At 44.4% G+C, this 27,842-nt stretch overlaps 1 protein-coding gene across 1 annotated transcript in view; it reads right to left on the bottom strand.

The window, feature by feature from the left end:
• Window positions 1-27,842, bottom strand: part of LOC127583568 (V-set and immunoglobulin domain-containing protein 10-like 2) — a 139,201-nt gene that overhangs the window by 54,592 nt on the left and 56,767 nt on the right. The window contains exons 3-4 of the mRNA XM_052039690.1: window positions 23,961-24,117; window positions 9,522-9,670 (exon numbers count right to left, since the gene is read on the bottom strand). Of these exons, the coding sequence (XP_051895650.1) occupies window positions 9,522-9,670; window positions 23,961-24,117 (306 nt within the window). The remainder of the gene's footprint in view (window positions 1-9,521; window positions 9,671-23,960; window positions 24,118-27,842) is intronic.

Genomic DNA, 27,842 nt, shown 5'->3' with positions numbered 1-27,842 from the left:
CATCATTCGAACAGATTACTGATCTGTACTGAAACTCATTTATTTTTGTTCTATGGCCCTCAATGCTCTGTACTCAAACCATTTTAAATGTAACAATTGACTTTTTTTTATGCTATTTGCAACTTCTAGCCTAAAAGAAGGGAGGTATATCATAATGTAATGTTTAGCATCCAGTCTCAGGACTCAGTTCTTTGTTTATTCATTCGTGGATTGTGTGCATTACTGGCAATGTTGGTATCTCTTACCCAACTCCAATTGCCCTTGAAATTGAGTGGCTTGTTGAGCCATTTTGGACAGTAGTGGCTCTCTCACCACCACCTTCAGAAGGATGCCCCATACTGCCCTTGTCAACAAGGCCCACTCACCTCCTGGTATTGACGTAGGCAGTTAAGAGACAAACATTTTGCCAGAGTTCTGGAGGCACATGGAGGACAGATCAGATAAGGAAGGCAGATTTCATCTAGTTAGTGATACAGCAGTTTCATGGTCACCATTAATCTTACTGAATTCCTTTGAGAATTTATTTAACAAACTGAATTTAAATCTTTATGCTGGGATTTGAACCCATGTCTCTGGAATATCAGCCCAGGATTTTTAGTCCAGTAACTTAAACACCATGTTACTGTACCACTTCTAAACTTTTAGAAAGCATAGTTTTAAAATGAATGTCAGAATAATACTTTGAAGGAAATGATGACCTCAGACCCATGATTCTAAGTTATGGAGAGAGGTTGATCAGGTTGGGACATTTTTCAATAGAACATAGGAGAATGAGGGCTGATCTTTTGGAGGTGCATAAAATCATGAGGGGCACAGATAGGGTGAATGCACACAGTGTTTTTCCCAGTACTAGGGAATCAAGAACCGGAGGGCATAAGTCTAAGGTGAGAGGGGAGAGGTTTAATAAGAAGGTAAAGATAAGATAAGATATCTTTATTAGTCACATGTACATCGAAACACACAGTGAAATACATCATTTGCGTGGAGTGTTCTGGGGGCAGCCCGCAAGTGTTTCACCCCAAAGGTAATCTGTATATGAAATGAGCTGCCAGAGGAAGTGGTTGAGGCAGGTACATTAACAATATTTAAAAGCTACTTGGGCAGCTACATGGATAGGAACTGCTATTGGTATTGGTTTATTATTGTCAATTGTACCGAGGTACAGTGAAAAGCTTGTCTTACAAACCGATTGTACAGGTCAATTCATTACACAGTCCAAAGATTCACAGTATTGATTGTGGTCTTCAGGAAGGGGAAGTCAGGAGAACACACACCAGTCCCCATTGAGGGGTCAGCGGTGGAAAGGGTGAGCAGTTTCAAGTTCCTGGGCGTCAAAGAAAATCTATCCTGGGCCCAACACATTGATGCAATCACGAAGAAGGCATGCCAGTGGCTTTACTTTGTTTTATAAGGTACCTTTATTAGTCACATTGGTATTGGTATTGGTATTGGTATTGGTTTATTATTGTCACTTGTACTGAGGTACAGTGAAAAGCTTGTCTTATAAACCGATCGTACAGGTCAATTCATTACACAGTGCAGTTACATTGAGTTAGTACAGAGTGCATTGATGTAGTACAGGTAAAACAATAACAGTACAGAGTAAAGCGTCACAACTACAGAGAAAGTGCAGTGCAATAAGGTGCAAGGTCACAACAAGGTAGATCGTGAGGTCATAGTCCATCTCATTGTATAAGGGAACCATTCAATAGTCTTATCACAGTGGGGTAGAAGCTGTCCTTAAGTCTGGTGGTACGTCCCCTCAGGCTCCTGTATCTCCTACCTGATGGAAGAGGAGAGAAGAGAGAATGTCCCGGGGGGGGGGGGGGGGGGGGGTGGGGTCTTTGATTATGCTGGCTGCTTCACTAAGACAACGAGAGGTAAAGACAGAGTCCAAGGAGGGGAGGCTGGTGTCCGTGATGCACTGGCCTGTGTCCAAAACTCTCTGCAGTTTCTTGTGGTCCTGGGCAGAGCAGTTGCCGTACCAAGCTGTGATACATCCAGATAGGATGCTTTCTATGGTGCATTGGTAAAAGTTGGTGAGAGTCAAAGGGAACAAACCAAATTTCTTTAGCCTCCTGAGGAAGTAGAGGCACTGGTGAGCTTTCTTGGCCATGACATCTATGTGATTTGACCAGGACAGGCTGTTGGTGATGTTCACTCCCAGGAACTTGAAGCTCTCAACCCTCTCGACCTCAGCATCGTTGATGTAGACAGGTGCATGTACACCGCCCCCTTTCCTGAAGTCAATGACCTGGTCAAATCACGTAGATACCACAGCCAAGAAAGCTCACCAACCCCTCTACTTCCTCAGGAGGCTAAAGAAATTTGGTTTGTCCCCTTTGACTCTCAACAACTTTTACCGATGCACCATAGAAAGCATCCTATATGGATGCATCATGGATTGGTACGGCAACTGCTCTGCCCAGGACCGCAAAAAACTGCAGAGAGTTGTGGACACAGCCCAGTGCATCACGGACACCAGCCTCCCCTCCTTGGACTCTGTCTTTACCTCTCGTTGTCTTAGTGAAGCAGCCAGCATAATCAAAGACCCCACCCCCCCCCCCCCCCCCGGGACATTCTCTCTTCTCTCCTCTTCCATCAGGTAGGAGATACAGGAGCCTGAGGGGACGTACCACCAGACTTAAGGACAGCTTCTACCCCACTGTGATAAGACTATTGAATGGTTCCCTTATACAATGAGATGGACTATGACCTCACGATCTACCTTGTTGTGACCTTGCACTTTATTGCACTGCACTTTCTCTGTAGCTGTGACACTTTACTCTGTACTGTTATTGTTTTTACCTGTACTACCTCAATGCACTCTGTACTAACTCAATGGAACTGCACTGTGTAATAAATTGACCTGTATGATCGGTTTGTAAAACAAGTTTTTCACTGTACCTCAGTACAAGTGACAATAATAAACCAATACCAATATTGGTGTTGTTGAAGTACCTGAGTCATTACTAGAGTATGTAGTATTTGATCGGAGTATTAGCATCAGCATCTCAATCTCTGATGAGGCACCACAATCATAATTAGAGCTCGGGAGCTTTCAGTGAGGTACTCCTGCCATGACTAAGGTACCAATTTACCTTCCTTTTCTATTGAAGATTCTGAATATGTTTTCTTCTGCCACCTCTGCACCCAGCCCTTCCATAAATCACATTTCAATCTCTCCAGTCCAGTTGCCATTGCTTTCATAGCACACATAATGAAAAATCAAAACCACAAGATATTCTCTAGTGCATTGTCTCTCTTTATCTTCTTTGAAAACTTCATAGCCTGAATCATGATTGACCTCATCATCCTCCTCCAATGCCGTACAATTAAAAGGCCCTCACTTTGTTTAAACCAGATCTGTCCAGTCATTGGTGAGCAGCTCTATTGACAGCTTCTCTTCTTTCCCCACCGTCTCTGTAACTTCAACACAACCATCACTAAAAACTCAATTATCCTTTCATTGTCTCAAGACTCAGCTACTGGTGTTTCAGCTGTTCTCCCAAATTCTGCCATCCACAAACTCAGCCAAGGTTATCCAACTTGTCTGTTATCTTGCACCAAATCCTGTCCACCTATTATCCACGCTGTTGCTGACCTACACTGCAGCAGTGATAACACTAGGGGTACAGGAGGATTTGCGGGAATGCTGCCTGGATAATCTGAGTAAATAATGGTTAGGCTGGGGTTGCTTTCTTTGGAACAAAGTGCAACCTCACCAACTCCTGCGATGAGATGTCGTTACTCCTGTACTCAAATTGTGCTGTAGTGAAGGCTTTCTCAATGTACAAGGATCCCAGTTCACTCTGAATGCCAATTCTTTTCAATTTCTCACTACTTAAGAAAAATAAAAGAAGATTATATGGCAGGTGAAGAGAACCTTTGCCACCTCCCCCAACCCCGGCCACCAGTAGACGGTGGACATCATTGCCTAACATGGTGATGGAGGCAGAAACCCTCAGAGCATTACAAATTACTTGGATGAGCACTTGATTAGTTGATTTGATATAAAGTACAAAGCTACAGACAAAAAAAAACTGGCATTAGCTTTTGGCTACCATGGGCTGAACCTTGTGATGCATTTTCTCTGTATGATGTCTGATAATTGCAAGCTGATATTTTATGCTGGCCTTTCACAAGATGCCAGTATAATGGTTTTGATTTCGTCTGACATCTGGAGTTCATTGTCCTGAACCCTTTGAACAGCTCATGCAGCAGAATCCCATGTTACACTGCCAGATGAGGCCATATGTATTACTCCCTCCACACTGATCAGTGCTTTCATTTAAAACGGCCAACACAAACAGCATTGGCAAAGAGATCAGATCCTCACAGCAGTGTCCCCAACGTGGTCTATATCCTTTCTACAACGTTCTGCTAAATGACCAAGAAAAGCAACTTTGTCGTTATAAACCATTTTCCTGCTAACATAATGTGTTCTTATGTTTCAGTCTATTGCTCACGAGTAAAATTGCTTCACCTGGGACAATAATTTCAAAGCCAACGTTCTGTAAATGTCAGCTGGAGCAACGTCACTGAAAGAAAATGACCAGTTACATCCAAAGACCAGAAGGAACTGCGCAGATATTGTTCAGCTTCGAAAGGACATTTTCTTCCTTCTCTTTTGCAGATGAAGAATTATCAGTGTGAAGTGTGGGATAATCAAGGGGGCAAAGATACAAGCATCTCCGATGTGAGTGTATAAAAAGGCTGTGAAGGGGCATCTAATGATGAGAATACCTTAATCCTGAGCATTGAAATCTGAGGCTGGCAGATGCCATCTATAAGGAAACAAGGTCAGGGTGCAACTCATTTGTAACTGAGGGCTCATTGTCAACTCCTGTGCCAGTAGTTTTTCTGCAAGTGTTCGGCAATGCTTGCAAGCAACGCAGCGCATTATGCTAGCAGTGAGGGAACTTAGTGTGCAACCTGTGATGTGATTAGGTGAATGACAAATGCCAACAAAACATCAGCCACCATAAGGTGAATCATCCACGTTGAGGCCAATTTCCCATTGGGTTGAGTTCTACCCGGAAATGGTCGCTAGCCCAGGCTAAACCACTTACTTACAGGATCTCCTTATGACCAATGTGTGCAAATGGATCCAATTTCTAGGCTGAGGTGGGTGAGGGGAAGTGGCCTGTGTCTGGAATGTAGCTCCCAATTCACTCCAGGGCTATCTGTGTAAGGTGGTTATTGGAACAGAAGTAGGCCATTCAGCCCCAGGAAGCTGTCCAAACATTTGAGAAGGGCACAGCTAATCTCCATCTTCACCTGCCCGTCTGGGCTCCATTCCGAGGGTTGCCAGCGTTGGTTGTAAGTAGACCTGGAAGTTTTATCACTTGGCACCTTCTATCCATCAGAACCACCTGATGTAGGCATTATATTTTCATTGTTTATTTAATAATAGAGGGCAAAGAAAAAATAAAAAGCACTGTTTTAACACCTCTATGATTTTCTCTAAGATTGTTTACAGCAGTGCTCCAGAGATTAATCCTTAATTCCCAGAATCTCCAAGATAATCCTGGACAGTTGGGAATCCTGACCATGACCGGATGGGAAGATAGAGAAGTAGTAAATGAAATAAATAGATAATTAAAACAAAGTCATGCAATGAAGGGAGTTAAAGAACAGCAAAATGTTAAAATGACAAAATTAAAGGCATTAAATTCTCACAGAATTTGCAATGTAAATGGATTAATGGCAGAAATAGAAGCAAAAAGATATGATCTCTTTGTCATTTCTGAAACGTGGCTGCAGGGTGACCAAAACTGGGAACTAAATATTCCAGGAATACTCAACGTTTAGAAAGGACTGGGTAACATGGAAATTAGAATCCCCCTGGCTGACTTGAGGAGAGTGGGGTAAGTCCACTTGGGTTGCTATGGTCCGTGCTTTGAACATAAACCCACAATGTTAGGCTGCATGTCCCAGAATATTGACTGAGCGGGGGATGGATGATGACAATACAGGTCCAAGTCAGGTTGATGTGTAATTTGAAAGGGCATTTGGAGGTGAAGGTGTCCTCAAAACACTATGATAATACCTCTACTTAATGACAAAGGCTTCATGGGAGGGAACTGTTATCGTGGTAACTGCTGTTATGCTTCCAGTTATCATTCATACTGAAGCCACAAATTGTGGGTGAAGGACATGAAGAAGAGGGGAGATAGCTTAGTGACATTGTAACCAGTCAGGTGGATCACTGTGTTATGTAGATGTTGAACTGCTTGAGAGTCACCACAGGTCCACCATCCAGGCGAGTGATGAACATTTCTTCACAGGGTTTCGACCCAAAACATCAACAATTCCTTTCCTCCCACAGATGCTGCTCGACCCACTGAGTTTCTCCAGCAGGTTGTTTGTTGCTCCAGATTCCAGAACCTCCAGTCTCTCCTGCCTCCATTTCTTCATAGTCCTGACTTGACCTTTTTAAGTGACGAATTCATGTGGTTAGATCAACCAGCTGTCACAGAGTATTCAGCCACCACACACTCTTGAGGCATTTTGTTGAAATGACGCAGTCAATGTTGGCTCACTCAGGATGCTCGGTAGCGATAGAGGAGAAGCAAAGGACTGCAGATGCTGGAATCTGGATGCAAAACACTCTGATGTTGGAGGAACTCAGCAGGCCAGGCAGCCGAGTCCTGAAGAAGGGTCCTGACCTGAAACGTCGGCCGCCTGCTTTTCTCCACAGATGCTGCCTGGCCTGCTGAGTTCCTCCAGCATCATCGTGTTTTTCATGCTTGGTAGTGATGGCAGTTTTGAAAATCAAGACTGTATTTTCTCTTTCACAAGATGGTCATTATACGACCCAATGTCACCAGCCTGTGGTCCGGATACTATCCCTGATGTGCTGCAGGTTCTTCGATCTCAGAGGAGTTGCTAAAGGAATTATATGCTGCACACAGCAACAAGTATAGTTTCCTCACTGATGTGGATATTTTGCAGCTGTAGATGTCTGCAATCCAATTGCTGAAGAGACTGAAATGAATTCAAACCCTGCATGATGTACTGCTCAATCATAGGATCTGGATGGAGCATGAGGAGACTTTGGACAACACCAAGTACACAGGAGCAATGTTAAGAGCACAAACAGAGGTTTATAAAGGATGCATATACTTGATGCGATGGACTGTTATACTGAATAATTCACATTGTAGATGGGAATTTGTTACATATTAAGTTTCTAATCCAAACTGGTACCTGCTGAGACATTCTAAGCTGCTATCATCAATAATTGAGCCAGTAGTTTTACATTATTGATTGCTGATCTAGTCCCACTACGAAGCAAGGTGGTTTTATCATGCAAGTTGAAAAAGGTTCCTGCCCTGCTTGGCCCCATGCATCCTCAGGTGTAGCTACAGACATACCACAGCATAAAGCCTCTGCGCTGAGTTAATTAATCTCAGCTGAGAACATAAGAACACAAGAAAGAGAAGCAGGGGTTGGCCACGTGAGACATCGCCTGTAGACGCATCAACCTCTCATGTGTCGCTGGATCAAACACCAGCAACAATATCACTTTCCTCATCTATCACATGGTTGTGTTTCTCTGTCCTCACCCAGGTGTTTGATGATATTGTTCACCCTCAGGAACATTTTCATTCATTCCACATACAGAGAACCCTACCACTGCATTCAAACAACAGAAGAACTGCACACCACCAACCTAAGCTCCAAGCAGTCGCTCCCAGTCCAGTTCACCTTGCAGTGTCTTCCTCAGAAGCATTCTGGGGACTTGCGTCTAGACTGGGAAAGCTGTCTCACCAACTGGTCAAGCAGCATAACATAGTCCTCCCAGAAAATTGCCGACGATGTGCCAGAGTTCTTCATTCACTATCCCTAAGTATGTCCTGTCCCACCAACAGTGCAGATCCACCTCAGTGGTACACAGGCAGGAGGGAGAGTTCCTTGGAATCTTCAACATGGATTCCAGACCCCATGAAGTCTCATTATATCATGTCAAAGGGAATCTCCTCCTGATTACCTCCATCCCACCCCGCCCCCCCCCAGCTGATGAATCAGTACTCCTCCATGTTGAACAATGCTCGAAAGAAGCACAAGAAGTAGTGAGGGTACAGAATATACCCTGGGTGGGGACTTCAATGTCCATCACTGCCAGTGGTTTGGTAGGACCAGTACTGACTGAACTGGCTGAGTCCTGAAGGACAGAGCTCCTAGATAGAGTCTGTAGAAAAATGAGGGATATATCTATTTGATCTCGTCCATCACTTCAGTGGTAGAAATAACCAATGCATAGTCCTTGTGGTGACAACGTCTTGTCTTCACACTGAGGACACTCTCCATCATGTTGGGAGGCACTGCAATCTTAAGATAAGATTTCTTTATTAGTCACATGTACATCGAAACACACAGTGAAATGCATCTTTTGTGTTGAGCGTTCTGGGGGCAGCCCGCAAGTGTCATCATGCTTCCGGGGCCAACATAGCATGCCCACAACTTCCTAACTTGTACGTCTTTGGAATGTGGGAGGAAACTAGAGCCCCAGAGAAACCACACAGACACGGGGAGAACGTACAAACTCCTTACAGACAGTGGCCGCAATTGAACCTGGGTCGCTGACACTGCAATAGCGTTACACTAACCACTACACTACCGTGCTATATGTGATAGACTAGAACAGATCTGGTAGCTCAAATCGGGGCATTCATGATGTGCTGTGGATCACCAGCAGTAGAAATAGACAGCATCACAACCTCTCCACCATTACTGTCAAGCCTAGGAATGAACCCTGGCTCAATGAGGAGTGCAGAAGGACATGCGCGGAGCAGCAAGAGGCTAGATCAGGCTAACACTAGACCAGACCAGAGGAGATGGCAGCGTAGAACAGCTGCAATACAGGCAAGTTATTCGGTGCCAATGTTGTAACCGTACTTGTACGCTAAACAGCAAAAGTGCTATGTGATCTCACAAACAACAGATCAGACAGAAATCTACAGTCATAACACATCTATTCATGAATGGTGGTGTGTGATTATCAGTGGTGGTGTGTGATTAAGCAGCTAATGGGAGGAGGAGTTTCCAGGAACATCCCTCTTCTTGACAATGGCAGGGCCCAGCATGTGAGTGCTAAAGAAAAGGCTGAAGCATTTACAACCGTATCTAGCCAGAAGTGCTAGGTGAATTCTCCATCTCGGCGTCCTCTTGAGATCCTGACCGTCACATGAACCAGTCTCCAGACAATTCCATTCACTCCCACCTGGTATCAAGAAATGGCTGAGAGCTCTGGTTACAGCACAGGCGATGGGAACAGAGGACATCCCAGCTATTGTGCTGCAGAACCAGTCGCACCTTTGGCAAAGGTGCTCTAGTGCAGCTCCAACACCAGCAATGTGAAAAGTTATCCAGTTATGTCCTGTTCACCAGAAGCAGGGCAAATCCAATCAGGCTACTTACGGCCAAATCAGTCTGCTCCCAATTATCAACAAAGTGATGGGAGATGTTACCACCAGTGCGATCGAGCAGCAGTTACACACGAATAACCTGCTCACCAATCCCCAGTTTGGATTTTTCCAGGGTCACCTGGTTCCTGATGTCATCTCGACCTTGGTCCAAACAGGGACCAAGGAGCTGAATTCCAGAGCTGAGAGTGACTGTCTTGTCACCATTGCAGCATTTCACCAGGTTTGGTATCAGGGCCCTGGAAAAACAGGTCAGTGTAGATCACCCCAGTGACTGGAGCCATACCATATGTAATGGAAGGAGGTCATGAATGTTGGTGGTCACTCATCCCAATGCCACTGCAGGAGTTCCCCATGATGGTGTCCTAGACCTTCCATCTTCAGCTGATTCAGTTATCCTTCCAAAATAAGGTCAGTTCACTGATGACTGCACTTGCTCAGTTCCTCACCAACTGAGGCAAGTGTGCCACAAGATCTAATCAACATTCAGGCATGCTTTAGATACATGGCAGTAACAGTCCTGCCACAAGATGGCCAGGCAATGACAGTCTCCAACAAGAGAAAATCTACCAACCCATCACTGACATTCAATGACAACGCCATCTCCGAGATCCCCACCATCAATGTCCTGAGAGTCGCCACTGACCGGAAACTGAACCAGCCACATAAACACCATGGCTGCAAGAGGCTGGATATCACTTGTCAAGTGACTTCCACCTTCCACCTGCAAGATACGAGTCAGGATCGTGATGGAATAACCTCCACGTACGTGGATAAGTGCAGCACCGGCAACTATCAAGAAGCTTGAAACCATCCAGAGCAAAGCAGCTCACTTGATTGGCACCCGGTGACCACCCTAAACATTATTTCCCTCTACCACTGGAGCACAGCGGCAGCAGTTACTCACCTAGGCTGCACAGATAGTACCTCTCAAACACACAACCTTCACCACCAAGAAGGATAAGGGCAGAAAGCACAGGAACACTGCCGCCTGTAGGATCCCCTTCAGGTCACACACCATCCTGACTTGGAAAAATATGGCCATGTCTTCATCACAACTGGGTCCAAATCCTGGAACTCCCTCCCCACAGCACTGTGGGAGTACCTTCCCCTACGCTGTAGAGATTTAAGAAGGTGGCTCACCCCACCTTCTCCAGGGCAATGGGGATGAGCAACAAAGGCTGCACACCCAGATCCCAAAAAGTAAATGTGTAAAAGATATCCACTTGTACTATGATGAGATGGACTGTGACCTCTTGTTGTGAGCTTGCACCTTATTGCACTACACTTTCTCTGTAGCTGTGACATTTCACTCTTTACTGTTATTGTTTTTACCTGTACTACCTCAATGCACTCTGTACTAACCCAATGTAGCTGCTCTGTGTAATGAATTGACCTGTATGATTGGTTTGCAAGACAAGTTTTTCACTGTACCTCGGTACAATTGACAATAATAAACCAATACCAATACCTCTCAATCGCTGTGGCATACCTGGCATCCACTGCCTGCCATCAGCACTAGGGAACCCCCACCCAGCCCCTTGTGGTAGCTTCACCACACTATGGGATCATGGCTGATCTTAGTGCATGAACAGTGCCACATTCTTGCACTAACCCCAAACCTTATGATTCCCATAATATCCAAAAAACTATCAATCTCTGCCGAATATACTCATTGGCGGCTTCTCCACAGCCCTCTGGGGTACAGAAGTCTGAAGATTCACAATATTGATTGTGGACTTCAGGAAGGGGAAGTCGGGAGAACACACACCAGTCCCCATTGAGGGGTCAGCGGTGGAAAGGGTGAGCAGCTTCAAGTTCCTGGGCGTCAAAGAAACTCTATCCTGGCCCAACACATTGATGCAATTAAGAAGAAGGCATGCCTGCAGCTCTACTTTGTTTTATAAGATATCTTTATTAGTCACATTGGTATTGGTATTGGTTTATTATTGTCACTTGTACCGAGGTACAGTGAAAAGCTTGTCTTACAAACCGATCGTACAGGTCAATTTATTACACAGTGCGGTTACATAAAGTTAGTACAGAGTGCATTGATGTAGTACAGGTAAAAACAATAACAGTACAGAGTAAAGTGTCACAGCTACAGAGAAAGTGCAGTGCAATAAGGTGCAAGGTCACAACAAGGTAGATCGTGAGGTCATGAGGTCATAGGTCATAGTCCATCTCATTGTATAAGGGAAATGCTCCATAGTCTTATCACAGTGGGGTAGAAGCTGTCCTTAAGCCTGGTGGTACGTGCCCTCAGGCTCCTGTATCTTCTACCCGATGGAAGAGGAGGGAAGAGAGAATGTCCCAGGTGGGTGGGGTCTTTGATTATGCTGGCTGCTTCACCAAGACAATGAGAGGTAAAGACACCAGAGTCCAAGGAGGGGAGGCTGGTGTCTGTGATGCACTGGGCTGTGTTCACAACTCTCTGCAGCTTCTTGCGGTCCTGGGCAGAGCAGTTGCCATACCAAGCCGTGGTACATCTTGATAGGATGCTTTCTATGGTGCATCGGTAAAAGTTGGTGAGAGTCAAAGGGGACAAACCAAATTTCTTTAGCCTCCTGAGGAAGTAGAGGCGCTGGTGAGCTTTCTTGGCCGTGGCATCTACATGATTTGACCAGGACAGGCTGTTGGTGATGTTCACTCCCAGGAACTTGAAGCTCTCAACCCTCTTGACCCCAGCACCATTGATGTAGACAGGTGCATGTACACCGCCCCCTTTCCTGAAGTCAATGACCAGCTCTTTAGTTTTATTGACATTGAGGGAAAGGTTGTTGTCATGACACCATTGCACTAAGTTCTCTATCTCCTTCCTGTACTCTGACTCATGGCTGTTTGAGATACAGCCTACAACGGTGGTATCATCTGCAAACTTGTAGATGGAGTTAGAGCAGAACCTGGCCACACAGTCGTGAGTGTATAGGGAGTAGAGTAGAGGGCTGAGGACGCAGCCTTGTGGGGCACCAGTGTTGAGAATAATCGTGCCGGAGGTATTGCTGCCTATCCTCACTGATTGCAGTCTGTTTGTTAGAAAGTCAAGGATCCAGTTATAGAGGGAGGCGTTGGGTCCTAGGTCTCGGAGTTTGGTGACAAGCTTGCTTGGAATTATTGTATTAAAAACAGAGCTGTAGTCAATAAACGATAGTCTAACGTAGGTGTTTTTACTGTCCAGATGCTCCAGAGCTGAGTGCAGGGCCATCGAAACACACAGTGTACATCGAAACACACAGTGAAATGCATCTTTTGTGTTGAGTGTTCTGGGGAGCAGCCCGCAAGTGTCGCCATGCTTCTGGCGCCGACATAGCATGCCCAAAACTTCCTAACCCCTACGCCTTTGGAATGTGGGAGGAAACCAGAGCACCCAGAGGAAACCCATGCAGATACGGGGAGAACATACAAACTCCTTACAGACAGTGGCCGGAATTGAACCCAGGTCACTGGCGCTGTAATAGCGTTATGCTAACTGCTACACTACCGTTTGAGAAGATTTGGTCTGTCACCAAAGACTCTTACCAATTTCTATAGATGTACGGTGGAGAGCATTCTGACTGGTTGCATCACTGCCTGGTATGGAGGCTCCAATGCACAGGATCGCAAGAGGCTGCAGAAGGTTGTAGACGCAGCCAGTTCCAACATGGGCACAACCCTCCCCACCATCGAGGACATCTACAAGAGGCAGTGCCTCAAGAAGGTGGCATCCATCATTAAGGACCCTCACCATCTGGGAAGACCCATACTCAATGATTCAGGAACAGCTTCTTCCCCTCCGCCATCAGATTTCTATGAACCCATGAACACTACCTCATTAATCCTTCTTTTTGCACTGATTATTTACTTTTGTAATTTATAGATTTTTATGTCTGTGCACTGTTCTGCTGCCATAAAACAACAAATTTGAGTGTGACAACTTTGACAATGATGTTGTTGAAACACGAAGGCACATCAGAAACACTTTCATAGGCTTCGAGAAACCAAATGCTGGAGGAACTCAGTGGGTCAGGCAGCATCTGTGGAGGGAAACGGACAGTCCAGAGGAAGGGTCTCACCTGAGAAGTCGACTGTCCGTCTCCCTCCACAGATGCTGCTCGACCCGCTGAGTTCCTCCAGCGTTTTGCTTTTTGCTCCAGATTCCAGTATCCGCAGCCTCTTGTGTCTAAACTTCCATGAGCTTTTTTTTAATTAAAGTATTTCATGACTTGCTGAAGCTACTTTTCACAGCTGGTTCAGCCAGATCATTGAAACCAGATCTCCTTGACGGTGGTTGACAAAATTTTGCAGCTGTCATAGGAACGGCAGAAATACAGAGCGGCTGACAGTATCTTGTTTGCCAAGAATACTCAGTTCCCAGGCTCTACTATATTTTGTTCTGGGCAGCTGTTGCCAGCTGTTTGTCTGCGTTAGATGAAGCTGTCAGGTGGATTGCCCCAGTCTCACTAACAGAAAGGCAAACAAGGAGGAAATAGAGCCCCCACTTCCCACTGAAGAGGTGAGACAAAACACTGCAAATCTGAAACAAAACAAAAATCTGCTGGGAAAACTCAGCCAGTCAGGCGTCATCTGTGGAGAGAGAAACAGAGTTAATGTTTCAGGGTCAATGATCCTTCATCAGATGACCTCAATGAAGGGTGGCACAGTGGCACAGTGAGTAGAGCCACTGCCTCACAGCGCCAGAGGCCCGGGTTCAATCCTGACCTCAGGTGCTCCAGTTTCCTCCCATATCCCAAAGACGTGCTGGTTGGTAAGTTAATTGGCCGCTGTAAATTGTCCCTCGTGTGCAGGCGAGGGGTAGAATCTGGGGGGAGTTGATGAGAATGTGGGGAGAATAAAAATAGGATGAAGATTGGATTAGTGTAAGTGGGTGGATGATGGTCAGCACAGACTCAGTGGGCTGAAGGGCCTTTTGCTGTATCTCTGTCCACGAAACATTGATTGTTTTTCTCTCTCCACAGATGCTGCCTGACCTGTTGAGTGTTTCCAGCATCTTTTTTTGTTTCCAGACAGAGGTGGGCTCGAACCCATTGATCTCTGGGTCAATTCGACCAAGGTCAACACTTAGTGCAGACAGAATGCAGTCTAAACCATGACTGAGGATGTGCCAGAGGTTCCTGCAGCCATAGCACAGAGCCCTGAGCAGTGGGGAATTACTGCCCTCCAACACAGGACAACTCGATTCACGTTCTCAGGCTGCACACTGGGCTTTGAACTGACGTACTCCAGGAACTTACGTAGCAACCTAACCATTGCCCTTGCACACCTTGAACCACATTATCTTCCATTCTTGCACACTCTCCTCCCCAGAAGCATTATCGCTCACTAAACCAAGGAGGTCTGTCAATCTCCGACACACCAACTACTCACAGGCCTTCTGCTCGAGCTCTACCCTTTCCCTGGCAGAAGCTTGCTGTGTACAAGTTAGCTGCCACATTTTACACTGCAAGGACAGATTGCTGGTCTGCCAGGTGACGCGGCACAGGTACTGTTCCAATTCTCTTACCTCCATATGTTGTAGGTTTGAACACATTCAAAATAGCCCACATCCAAACTCAGGCTTAAATTTGTTCATCTGACACCCACTCCTTGCTCCCCAGCCCAGCCAGAGTCCACCCCTTGCCAGCTCCCTGTCCAGCAACACTTTGATCTTAAAATTCCAACATCTGTTCACATCTCTCCATGACTTCACGCCTCTCTGTAAGTGGCATCCCGTCAGCTTTTGAGATATGTAATGTAAAGTATGAGTGCCCACTGACTCCTTAATTCACACAAAGTTCTTTGGAGTGCGTGCAGACTGACACACTTGACGCACAGAAAACTCGGAGTCGGTGTTGATTGAGCAGTAGAGAATGAATTTTATGGAGTGTGTAACAGAGGTGTTCCAGACAGACCATGTTGAAAAACCACAGAGAGAACAGGAGATTTTACCTCTAATGACAAATAGGGTAATTGATGATCTGGAGCTTTTAAGGAACAGTGATTATAATATGATAATATTTCACATACAAACTAAAAGTAATCTAGTTTAGTTTAAGCTGGGTTTTGGATCTAAACGAAGCAAACTGCAAAGGCATGAGCATGAATTGGCTATGGTGGATCGGTCAACCACATTAAAAGGCAAAAGATAAACAAGAAATGGCTCACATTTAAAGAATTACACCTACTTTTACCAGACAAGTTAAAGGTAACATTACATCAATGGAACAGGTGTATAATGTGGGCAAAAAACAGTGAACTTGCAGATTAGGAATATTTTGGATTTCACCGATGGAAACCAGGGTATTGACTCGAAGGGGATTGTTTGAAGAGGAAGTAGAATGCAGGAAAAGGTTAGGCAGAAACAGTAACACAAATTGTAAAATCTCCTGTACGTGTGTGCAAAGGAAAGGGTCAGCTGATTAGCTAAAGTTAATGTAGATCCCAAACAGACTGAGCCGGGAGAAATGTAACGGGGAACAAGGAAATGGCAGAGAAAGTAAAATAAAAATTTTACAGATGTTACTGAATCCGAAGCTTATTACACACTCAGCCATGCTGGTGTTACTATTTCGAACTTTCCAATTCACCAGATGTTGTCGCAGCATCATCTGCCTCTGCACTCAGTTATGTTTTTTTTCATAAATTTTATTTGGTTCTTCCTGAACAATTGTGTGATTCACTTCAGGAACATCTTTATTTCATTCTTCTCCCAGACATTGTACGTTGGGAGCAAGTGGATTTTTTGAAATTCTTCCCAATTTTCACTGGATTATTCTGAGCAACACTTACTTCCCACCTTCTCATCTCTGACTTGCCAGGAGGCGTCAGTATACGTATTCTATTGTGCAGACCCAACCTCTCTTCCTTGGGACGTGTTATTTTGTGGCTTGCATTTGTCTGAACGTTTTGTTCTCAAGTGGGTTGGATGAGTCAGGGTGAAGCTTCTCAGAAAACTGAGAATCTGAAGTAAAATCCTGATGAAGAGTCTCGGCCTGAAACGTCGACTGCTTATTTCCCTCCACAGATACTGCCTGACCTGCTGAGTTCCTCCAGCACTTTTTGTGTATTACCCCACAGGTCAGGCAGCATCCGCGAAAAGAGAAGCAGAGTTAACTTTTCAGGTTGAAGACCCTTCATCCGAGCATGAGGTTGCCTGACCTGCTGGGTACTTCTCCATTTTCCATTTTTATTTCTTTATGAGAGAAGGAGCGGATGCTGCTGTTGTGGGGAAGGTGGACGTGTTGGAAATATTGAATGGAATAAGCATAGAGAGAGAGGGAGTAAGGGGTTTAGCATCATTTAAAGTGGCTAAATCCCCATGCTCAGATGAGATGCATCACAGGCTCTTACATAAAGCAAGGGAGGAGATTGCAGAGCCATCGACTATCATTTTACAATCATCCTTGGCATTAGAATATTGCCAGAGGAATGGATGCCTGCTAATGCTATACTGTCGCTTAAAAAGGAAGGGATGTCTTCAGTGATAGGAATTGGAATGAATGAATATTGGGTACATTGGAAAGAAAAACTTGCCGTGTGGTAGACAGTGAGGAGGGAGCTCTCAATGGGCAGTTCAGTTGCGCAAAAAAGTGGCGTATGGAATTAAATCCAAAGAGGTTTGAGGTGGTGCACTTGTGGCTGCAGGTTGTGTCAAAACAAAGGAATGTACAGTAAATGGGAGGATCTTGAGAAGTGTGGAGAGACCTCGGAGGTTCTGTCCACCTTTCCTTCTGGGGAGCAGACAGATCAAAGGGGTGGTTAAGCTGACATACGGAATGCTTTGCATTATGAGCCAAGGTACAGAATACAAGAACCGGGAGGTTTCACTGTATGCGACGCTAGATGGAGCACTGTGTAAGCTTCTGGTCAACCACATCACAGGAAAGACGTGACTACACTGGAGAGGTGCAGAGGAGGTTTCCCAGGCTGTTTCCGGCACTGGAACACTGGAGCCGTGAGGAAAGATGGGATGAACTGGGGTTACTTTGTCCAGAAACACAAAAGGCCAAGGGGGGGGAACAACGGAGTTGTATAAAGTTCTGTGGGGGCTGGAGAGGGTAAAGAGGAAGGAGCCATTTCCCTTAACAAAAAGGGGTCTAAACCAAGGGAGATAGAATTAAAATAATTGGAGGAATGATTAAAGAGATGAGGAAAACATTTTCACCCAGAGGGAGAAGGGAGTCTAGAACTCACACCAAAAGGTGCCTGGAGACAGAGACCCCCGTCACATTTACACCATACCTGGATGTGTACTTGTGGAGTCATGGCCTACAGGGGTACAGGCCCAGTGCTGAGAGGTAGGATTTGGTTGGAGAGCTCGCTTCCAAATGGCAAGGATACATTAGCCTCCTGAGTTGTAACTGCTCTATGGTTCTGTGGGATGTTTGCAGGAGTATGGGGCTTTCTGTGAAATCAAACTGTTGATTGGTAAAAGCTGCAATAACTTTATACATGCACCGGGAGGTTGCATGTTGTCCAGATACCTAATAAACCCAGGGGAGATGGACTGAGCAGTCTTTACATTCAAATCAAGGTCGCTCTCACTTCAGGTTCACTCCAGTTTGTACCCAGTAGGTGCAGTGAGCAGGCTGGGCTATTGGGGACACTGTCGGTGCTCCCTTCTGTTACTGTGGATTTACCTGCCCTCTGCTGGTGGAGAACAAGTACTGCAGCTACATCTCTTCTGGGACCCAGTGAGCATGTGTTTGAGAGAGACGGGTGGGGGAGGTGTAAGTTTTAATTATTTTGATGCCTGTGGTTCGCATACTGAAGTCAGATGTTCACAGATTGGTTTAACACATCAACATTCTCAAGTTCAGGGATTCGGGGAGTTATATTTTTATTGTGTTCAGTTCTGGTCATCTCATTATAGGAAAGATGTGGAAGCTTTAGAGAGGGTACAAAGGAGATTTACTGGGATGCTTTCTGGATTAGAGAATATATCTTATGAGGGAAGGTTGAGCGAGCTAGGGCTTTTCTCTTCGGAGCGATACAGGTTGAGAGGCGACTTGATAGAGGTGTATAAGATTAAGAGAGGCATAGATGGAGTGGACAGGCAGCATCTTTTCCCCAGGGTGGCAATGACCAATACCAGAGGACATCTGTTTAAGATCAGAGGAGGAAAGTTTAGGGGAGATATCAGAGGTAGGTTTTTTACACAGACAGTGGTGGGTGCCTGGAACGCACTGCCGGGGATGGTGGTAGAGGCTGATGCAATAGAGACATTTAAAAGACTCTTAGACAGGCACATGGATGTAGAAAAATGGAGGGTTATAGGCTGTAGGAGGAAAGGATTAGACTGATCATGGAGTAGGTGTTTATATAGGTCAGCACAACATCATGGGCCGAAGGACCCCTACTGTGCTGTTCTGTTCTACGTTGTTCTACGTTATGTGGTTCAGGGGTAGAATTCTCACCTGACAATCAGGAGACCTGAGTTCAAGTCCAGGTTCATTGCCGTCATCCTTGTCCTTTGGCTTCAATCTGCTTTGAGGGCAGGCACGGTGATGTAGCGGTTAGCGTAAAGTTCTGAAGGTCCTGAAGAAGGGTCCTGACCCAAAACGTTGACCACCTGCTTTTCTCCATGGATGCTGCCTGACCTACTGAGTTCCTCCAGCATCTTGTTGTGTTTGGCCAATGAGAGACTTGCAATAGGTTACAGACTGGACTCTATACTGAATTTAGGAGATAAGAGATGGGCTCTTATTTGCCAGTCAATGGAAGGTGTGATGGCTTGATCCCTGGACCATTGGTCCTTTTAATATCCTGGATTAACGGTCTTTGGTTATATGAATGTTTAAAGGAAATACTGGTTCCCCAGTACAAAATCAGACCCAGACACCATTCCAGGCTGAGCTGAGTGATTCAGGATGATATTTGACCTGCAGACACAGTAGCCAGAGTTTTGTGGTCAGTATTGTCTGGTTGCCACTGACCTTTGAAGTAAATTCAAACTTACCTCAATAACAAGGGCCAAGGAGTTAAAAACTGTGGGGGAGGGAATAGCAGGGTTGGAGGGGTGTTGAGAAAATATGTTATTTTTCTTTTCTCTTGATTTGCCTTTCAACATCTACTCACATCTCCTTCAGACAGATTAGCTGCAATTAGCAAATCTTCACCACCCTTCTCTCAGCCAGCACCAGCACCACTTGTGTCATTCTGTCTCTCTTGGTCTCTGTCCTACTGCAGCTGCCCTCTTCGTTCTCTCCAACCCTCCTTTGCAACTTTAAACTTCTTTATCCTTAACTATTTCTGGTTCTCACAGAAAGGCATTGACCTGAAAGGCTAACTCTGGTTCTCTCTCCGCAGATGCTACCTGACATGCTGAATGTTTTCCATTTCCTTGTTTTAAGGCACCATGAATATGGGAGTTAGAGAAAAGCATTTGGAGAAGTAGAATTATATGAGGAATCGGGAAACGTGGGTGAGTTGACAGCACCAGTAAAGTGAGGGATGATAAAGTACGAAGGTAAAACAAAAAGTCAGTGAGAAAAGATGGGGGAATTAAGAATGGAAAATAAAAAAATAGCCGTTGAATTAAATAGGTATTTTGCATCCGTCTTTATTACAAAGAATGCAAGTAACATCCAAGAAAAGGCTACAAATTGGGAATAGGTAGGAATGATAGAACCCAGGAAAATCCACAGGACAGTGGTACTGAGCAAATTGCCGGAGCTGTTGGCTGACAAGTCTACAGGTCCTGACGGACTTCATCCATTCTCAAAGAATTGGCTAATGAGACGGTTGATGCATTGGTTTTAATTTTCCACGATTCCATAGATTCGGGGAAGGATCCATTAGATTGGAAAGTAGCAGGTATAACTCCGTTATTCAAATAAGGGAAACAAGCAGCGGGAAAACACAGCTCAGTTTGCTTAACATAGGTCACTGGGAAAATGTGGGAGGCTGTTATTACAGACTTTATAAGAATTCAAGGTAATCAGGAAAAGTTAACATGGTTTTGGGAAACTGATATCATTTTTGACCAAGTTATTGGCGTTCTTTAAAGAAGTAACATGTTCTGTGGATAAAAGGGAACCAGTGCATTTTTAGATTTCTTTATTAGTCACATGTACATTGAAACACACAGTGAAATGCAGAAGACATTTGATAAGGTGCCATGTCAAAGATTATTGCAGAAAATAAAAGCTCATAGTGTAGGGGATAGCATATTGGCGTAGATAAAAGTGAATCACTTTATGGGTATTAAGATATAGAGAGTGATGTGAGGAATTGAAAATAACCAGGCCGCTTTCCCTCAGGAGAGATTTTATGTGGATCCATGCAACCATATTTTGGTCTCAGCTAATGCATAATCGTCGTCAAGGATAAACAAAACACACCTCCTCCTGCTGGGATGATTTACCAGCAATACACTTTGGTACCAGCTCTTCCAAAGTTATATTACCCCTTTTCATGTTATTGCTTTGGGTCTGAGTGTGGGTTGCCAGAGTGTATAGGACATGTCTTCAATAAGCCTTCCTATGTTTATAAAGGATGGGAAATGAGCTACTACTCATTGCACACAAGTCTACCTGGGCATTTAATAAATGACAACAAAAAAAAATTATCCAATGAGGGTATACCTTTACTTGATTTGAGAGATTACAATAACTTAACATAATGGTTTAAACTAACCCTTCAATACCAACACTCTCTAAATTATGAGCTTAATCCCACATATTCATGGCTACCATCCCAGTGATCAGTCCAGTGAGAGTCCGGTGATTAATATCTTCTGCTGCTTGAACAGGTTCCTGATTGCAGTTTCTGCCTTGGTGGTCAATCCAGTAATGTCATCTAGTGACTGGCCAGGAACCTTGGCCAAACTCTGTCACCACAGCTTCTGTTTTATTCTCCAAGTAAAGTTTACATGATGTTACCCACAGGCTGCAAATCTTGCTTATCAAGTCTCCAGATCATCTGTCAGTCAGGATACTATGTGACCTTGTCTATGTTAGTCTTACATTTGCCTTGGTACAATTCATTAGATCACGGATCTTCAGGTAAACTAGACTCCATATGGGAAAATACAATGGATAACTCTGCAAGTTTTTCTGCACACAACAGATTTTGCTGTTCTCTCTCCCTAGCCTCTAACTGTGTCATCTTTATGCTGGTTCCATTGTCATTCTGTTGTCATGTTCCACTTTACCCACAGCACATGTTACTTCTTCAGAGAGCTCCAATAACTCAGTCAAGTTTGATTTCCCATTGAAAAACCATGTTAATTTGCCAAATTTCCTCGCATTTTTCTGGAGTACTGTGAATAGTATTCGTCTCTTTATGTTAGGGAGGATGTTCAGATGTTGGAAGCAGTTGTAAGAAGGTTTACCAGATTGATACCTGGAATGGATGGATTATTTTATGTGCCAAAGGAAATGTCCTATGTCCTGTGAAGCTGATGATTGGTTTTCGCTCCAGTGAAGATCTGAGCATTAACATTTCAAAGGTTTTTGGGGATAAACCCAGACTGGTGGAGGCCCAAGGTTGCTACTTGCCTGTAGATTTAGTCAGTCTCTCTCACCGCCCCAAGAATTCAGAGAAAATGGAGAGTTAAATTCCAACAAATCCATGTCAGCTCCTCCTGCATTTCTTTCAACTCACAGCCTGTCTTTAGAAGTTCATTACAGAGTCCTCAAGGCACACTGGAATGGTAAATGTTTATGTGGTAGGTCCCTCTAATGTTGATTTTGTTAAATGCTGTTGCAGGTTTGGCCACCCATGGCTAAGAGTTGGACACACAGTGAGGATGAAGATGACATCAGTCCATCATCAGATCTGGCAGAACGCAATGCGGTCTCAACGCATCCCACACCACTAAACATACGGCATCATGATGGAAGGGAACATCCCAGGTCAGAGCAACGGGCACAAGAAGACCACTGGAGGTACCATACCACCCACACCTCCCCTGACCCCTCAACCCCTTCTGCATCCACATAAAAACCTGGAGGGAAGTGTTGGCCAGCCTGAATGTGAAGTGGGATTGAGTGGGGCTGGTGGAAGATGTACAACTAAACCCTACAGGTCGAGAACACCACGGCCCAGACCAGGCTGCACCCACTGAGCGATTCTAGTATTTACTGCTTCTATTTCAGATTTTGACTCCTGCCCTTTTCTGATTTTCATTTTCCAGATTCTGAATAACTCATCGACCCAAGTATCTGGAGGACTTGGTGCTAAAGTAAAGCAAACAAAAATTTGACAGTTACCTTATTTTTTTTATTAAAGAAGGGATGTAACATTTGTGACATACAATGTTGGGTGTGTATTCCTCTGAAGATTATAGCATGTAACCTGTGTTGTAACAATGATTAGGGAGAACCTTAGAAAAACTCTCTCTCTCTCTCTGTAGAAGATGTCCACCAGTTAATTGCAGTAGACACTCAGATAAACAATTGCTGCCTCTCCCTTTCCTTTCTCTCTCTCTGTAGATGTTTTTGTTTAATAAAGCAGTTTATATCTGCTGGCCATCAGTGCCTTAGAATGTTGATATATAGGAGAGATGGACACGGTGATCAGTTTTATACTGTGGATGGGCATTTTCATGGAGGGGCAAGTCTCACAGGTGGGGGTTTATCAGGAGTTGGTATCTCTGCCAGAGGGGGAAGGGGTTACATCAGGGGTGAAACTGTCATTAGAAGAACTCCATTGGTGGAATCATTTATTTAGACCAGCAGGAGTTTCACAGGGAGAGGAATTTTAAAGGGATGAATCTCTCAGGGCTCTGTGTGAAGTGCGGACAAATGATTTGCGAGAGGAGGAATTGCAGAGGGCAGTGTTTCAGACCGAGGAGAGGGTCACAGTGAGGTTGCGGTTTCAGCAAGATGCGAGTAACTTTCACTGGGTTTTGTGCGTGGAGTTTCATGGAGTTTGTGGAACCTTTTACAATGCCATCCAGCACTTCCCCCAACCGAACCCTCTCTGTGTCTGTATCACAAAACGTTCAGGGAAGAGTCAGCCAGACAGAGCAGAAGATGAAATGGTTCCGCTATCAGAAATTGTTCAATTACTTTCATCAGTTAAGGAATTTTGGAACAACATTTAAGAGAGCATTTCATCATATTCTGCAACTGCTCTCTGAACTTAGACTGGGTCAATGCATAAATACAAGTGTTTGTACAGCAGCTCAGTTGTTGGAGCATGAATCCAATTTCTTGAACAAAACCAGGTGGAGTTTCATAACTAAACCCAAAGTACCATGTTCGGTTCCATACACAGTACACCATTATGATTGACCATAACAGAATGAAATTCCCCGAGATAACAAGCAGCAAAACAATGGACTTCCTCCGGTTCTCCATCTCTGGGTCTTTGGAATTCTCCAAACTGCTATGAATCCGGAGTTGTTTACGGGCTCTGCTGACCACCAAAATGTGCCTGACTGTTAAAGCGTTGAGCACCAGAATCAGAACAAATGCAAAACCTGGGGTGAGTATATAATGAATTGATTCAATGGCTCCCCATACCTGCGAAAACAGAACATTATAACCTACATCACAAAACCAAGGGTTGTTCAAAAGCCAATATTTCCCACTGAGCATAAAATACCAGGTGATGTTCTTCAAACAGCTCAGCGCCGTCACCGTTCCCAGAACCGTGGCCGTCACTCTCTCAGTGCAATACTTCACCCTCAGCTCCTGACAACAAATGCTGACAAATCGATCAAAGGTGAAAGTGACGGTGAACCAGACGGAACAATCCGTGGCTGAAAACAGGAGGACAGCGTGGATATTACACACATGCAGGGACTCCACAAAAGAAATTTGTCCCAGAAAACAATTGGGACATGTCTTAGTATCAGGTCAGTGATGATGACCAGGAGATCCGCTGTTGTCATGGCCACCAGGTAGCGAGTGACACTTCTGGAGAGACCACACTTTCCCCGAGAAAGGATCATAATCGTCACTATGTTAGCTGTGAGAGAGGGAAGTAAACGGAAATGGTAATTCAGGGAAATAGAGAAATAGTACATCAGGGAAATGGTACTTTTACATTTATCACGCTGGCCTTCATCAGTCAGGGCATTGAGGACAGGAGTTGGGACATTCTGTTGCAGTTGTACAAGCCGTTGGTGAGGCCACACTTGGAGTACCGTGTACAGTTTTCATCTCCCTGTTATAGGAAAGACGTAGTCAAACCGGGAAGAATGCAGTGAAGATTTACGAGGATGTTGCCAGGACTAGAAGGCCTGAGTTATAGGGAGAGGTTGGCCAGGCTAGGTCTTTATTCCTTGGAACGTGGGAGAATAAAATATCTTTATTAGTCATATGTACATCAAAACACACAGTGAAAGGCATCTTTTGCAAGGAGTGTTCTGGGGGCAGTCTGCAAGTGTTGCCACGCTTCCAGCAATGACATAGCATGCCCACAACTTCCTAACCCATATGTCTTTGAAATGTGGGAGGAAACCAGAGCACCCGGAGGAAACCCACACTGACACGGGGAGAACGTACAAACTCCTTACAGACAGTGGCCGGAATGGAACCCAGGTCGTTGGCACTGTAATAGCGTTACACTAACTGCTACACTACCATGCCTGTAAAGTAGGTGTAAAGTGAGCACTGGAATCAGCAACCAGTGAGCCAGATGAAGTATCGTCAGGATTTCCGAACAGATGATGAGAACTCTACTGTAATCGGAGAGCTCCAGTGAGGCTTCACTTGTTCTCAATGGTTTTGACAGTCAATGAGGTTCTGCCTGCAGGCTCCCAACTATCTAAGATGTCATTTCAGTTGGGGCAGACACAGTAGTGTAGCGGTTAGCATAACGCTATTACAGTGCCAGCAACCTGGGTTCAATTCTGGCCACTATCTGTAAGGAGTTTATACATTCTCCCTGTGCCTGCGTGGGTTTCCTCCGGGTGCTCCAGTTTCCTCCCACGTTGCAAAAGACGTACGGGTTAGGAAGTTGTGGGCATGCTATGTTGGCGCTGGAAGTGTGGCAACACTTGCGGGCTGCTCCCAGAACACTCTACGCAAAAGGTGTATTTCACTGTGTGTTTCGATGTACATGTGACTAATAAAGATATCTTATCTTAACTGAACGATTGCAAATGTCTTTGGCATTCACAAACATTCAAAACCACTTAAACACTAATAAAATAATGGTATTAAAAATGTGTAAAAAATTGAAACAGTAACAACACTTGCTTATTCTTCAAAACATTGAATTACATTTAAATTAATCACCAAAGAAAATCTGAAAGATTTCCCACTTCCCACCTTGTGGACAATTAACTCTTCCCATTAATGTCCATAGAATGCCAAACCTGTACCAGGTCTAACCTCGTGGGCTCTCTGGCAGAATTCACCATCCAAGTACCCATGAGGGGTGTGCCAGCATGGTGCAAGTGTTCCAGGATTAGCACTTTACCTGGAACAGAAGACAAGACCTCAACCTGCATTTGTTAATACAAAGATTCCACCTTCCTGACCTCAGGATGATTCCAGGTGGCACCCACTGGTCTCCTGCCATGTGTCACAGTTTGGTGATCATTGCAGCATTGGACAGTTGAACCAACCTTTTCATTCAAGGAGCAGTGGCTTCATGTACTTTGATTTCAGTGGGGAGCAGGTAGCATTGGGTGCATTAGGGTTGCATGCATAACTTATAACTCATGTGGGGATTAATCTCTGTTCCTCTAACTTAAAATGTCTTACCACAAAACATCTCTGTTTCCTGAAGGATGTCACATTGCTTAACGCACTCTGAACTCTGCACATAGTCTACCTTCCTTGGAGGAGCTCCACTCTGCCAGTGTTAACACCGGTCAAAGGCTTTTACACTTCAGCCTGTTAACTTACATAAATAATTGGCAATGTTATAATCAGAAGACTAACCTGCAGAGTTCAGGGAGATGAACTGAAGGATTAAAATTCCAAGCTACTATAGTCTACATCCAATAACCAATTAGAAGATCCTTGGAGGACATTTGGAGCTCAGTTGAAACCATTGAACCCATTGACCAGTCCAACATACACAACAGGCAGCTAATGACAAAGTCTCCATGGTAGAACCATCATGTTTGACTCTACCAATCAGGCATGATTATGTTATTTTCATACACTTACTGAAGGAATCACTTCTGGTTAATATTAACTCACCTGCTCATGTATCATTCAAAACCCTATGGAAATATAGGCTCCTAGAGTATGAAATGATAGATACTCCATTTGAACGTGCTGCCTTCTTCAGCCTCTCATAGGAGTGGCATGTCCAGAGATTGTCATTGAAAGCAGGACTCTTCAACATGCTTTTATGAAAGGGAAATCATGTTTGACCATTTATTGAAGTTTACAAAGCCTGTGCTATGGATAAAAGGCAACCAGCAGACGAACTGTAGCTAGGTTTCCAGAAGGCATTTGATAAGGTATTCCTTTATTGCAAAAAAAAATGCTCATGGTGTGGGAGGCAACATATTGATGCAGATGGAAGATTGGCTGGCTAGCAGGAAGCAGAGGGTAAACATAACTGGGACTTTTTCTCTTGGTTGCCAAGATGTTATGAGTGGTGTCCCACAGGGATTGAAGTCGGGGCCTTACAATTTCACTGCTTGTACAAAAAGTAGGCACCAAAGATATGGTTGCTAAGTTTGAGATGACATGTAGATAAGAGGCTACAAAGGGATATAGATAGGTTAAACAGGTGGGGAAAGATTTGGTAGATGGAATGCATTGTGGAAAAATTTGAAATTCTACATTTTGGCAGGAAAAATATAAAATAACCATATTATCTAAATAATGAGAACTTTCAGAGATGCAGAGGGATTGGGGTGTCCCAGTACATGATTCACAGAATGGTCAGTATGCAGACAATGCAAGTAATCAGGAAGTCTAACAGAATTTGTCATTTATTTCTCAGGGGACTGAATACAAAGTAGGGAAGTTATGCTTCATTTATGCTATGTGATGGTGAGATCACATCTGGAGTACTGTGTACAGTACTGGCCTCATTTGGGGATGGATATTTATCCATTAGAATAAGTTCAGAGAAGATTTACCAGATGGAATGGACAGATGGCCTTATAGGGAAGGTTTGTTAGGCTCAGCTTGCACCTACTGAAGTTTAGAAAGTGAGAGGGGATCCAAAATATATAAGATCCTGAGGAGTTTTGACAGGGTGGATGTGGATATTTCTTGTGGATAGTTCTTGAACTAGGGGTCACTGTTTACAAATCAGGTGTCGCCCATTTAAGAAAGAGATGAGCTGAATCTTTTTCTCTCTGAGGCTCATGAGTGTTTGGAACTCTCTTCCTTAGAGAGTTGTGGAAGCAGAGTCTTCGAATACTTGGAAGGCAGAGGTAGGTAGATGCTTGAGAAGCAAGTGGGTGAAAGGTTAACTCTCTGCTAAAGGAACACAAGAGGAGCTGGAAATGTTTATCTCACTGTAAGACTTAAGTCTGCTTGGTTAATACCTGTTACAGTATGAATC

This window comes from Pristis pectinata, chromosome 27, assembly GCF_009764475.1.
Source record: "Pristis pectinata isolate sPriPec2 chromosome 27, sPriPec2.1.pri, whole genome shotgun sequence".
Taxonomy (NCBI): domain Eukaryota; kingdom Metazoa; phylum Chordata; class Chondrichthyes; order Rhinopristiformes; family Pristidae; genus Pristis; species Pristis pectinata.
This window is presented reverse-complemented; position numbering and strand designations above follow the sequence as displayed.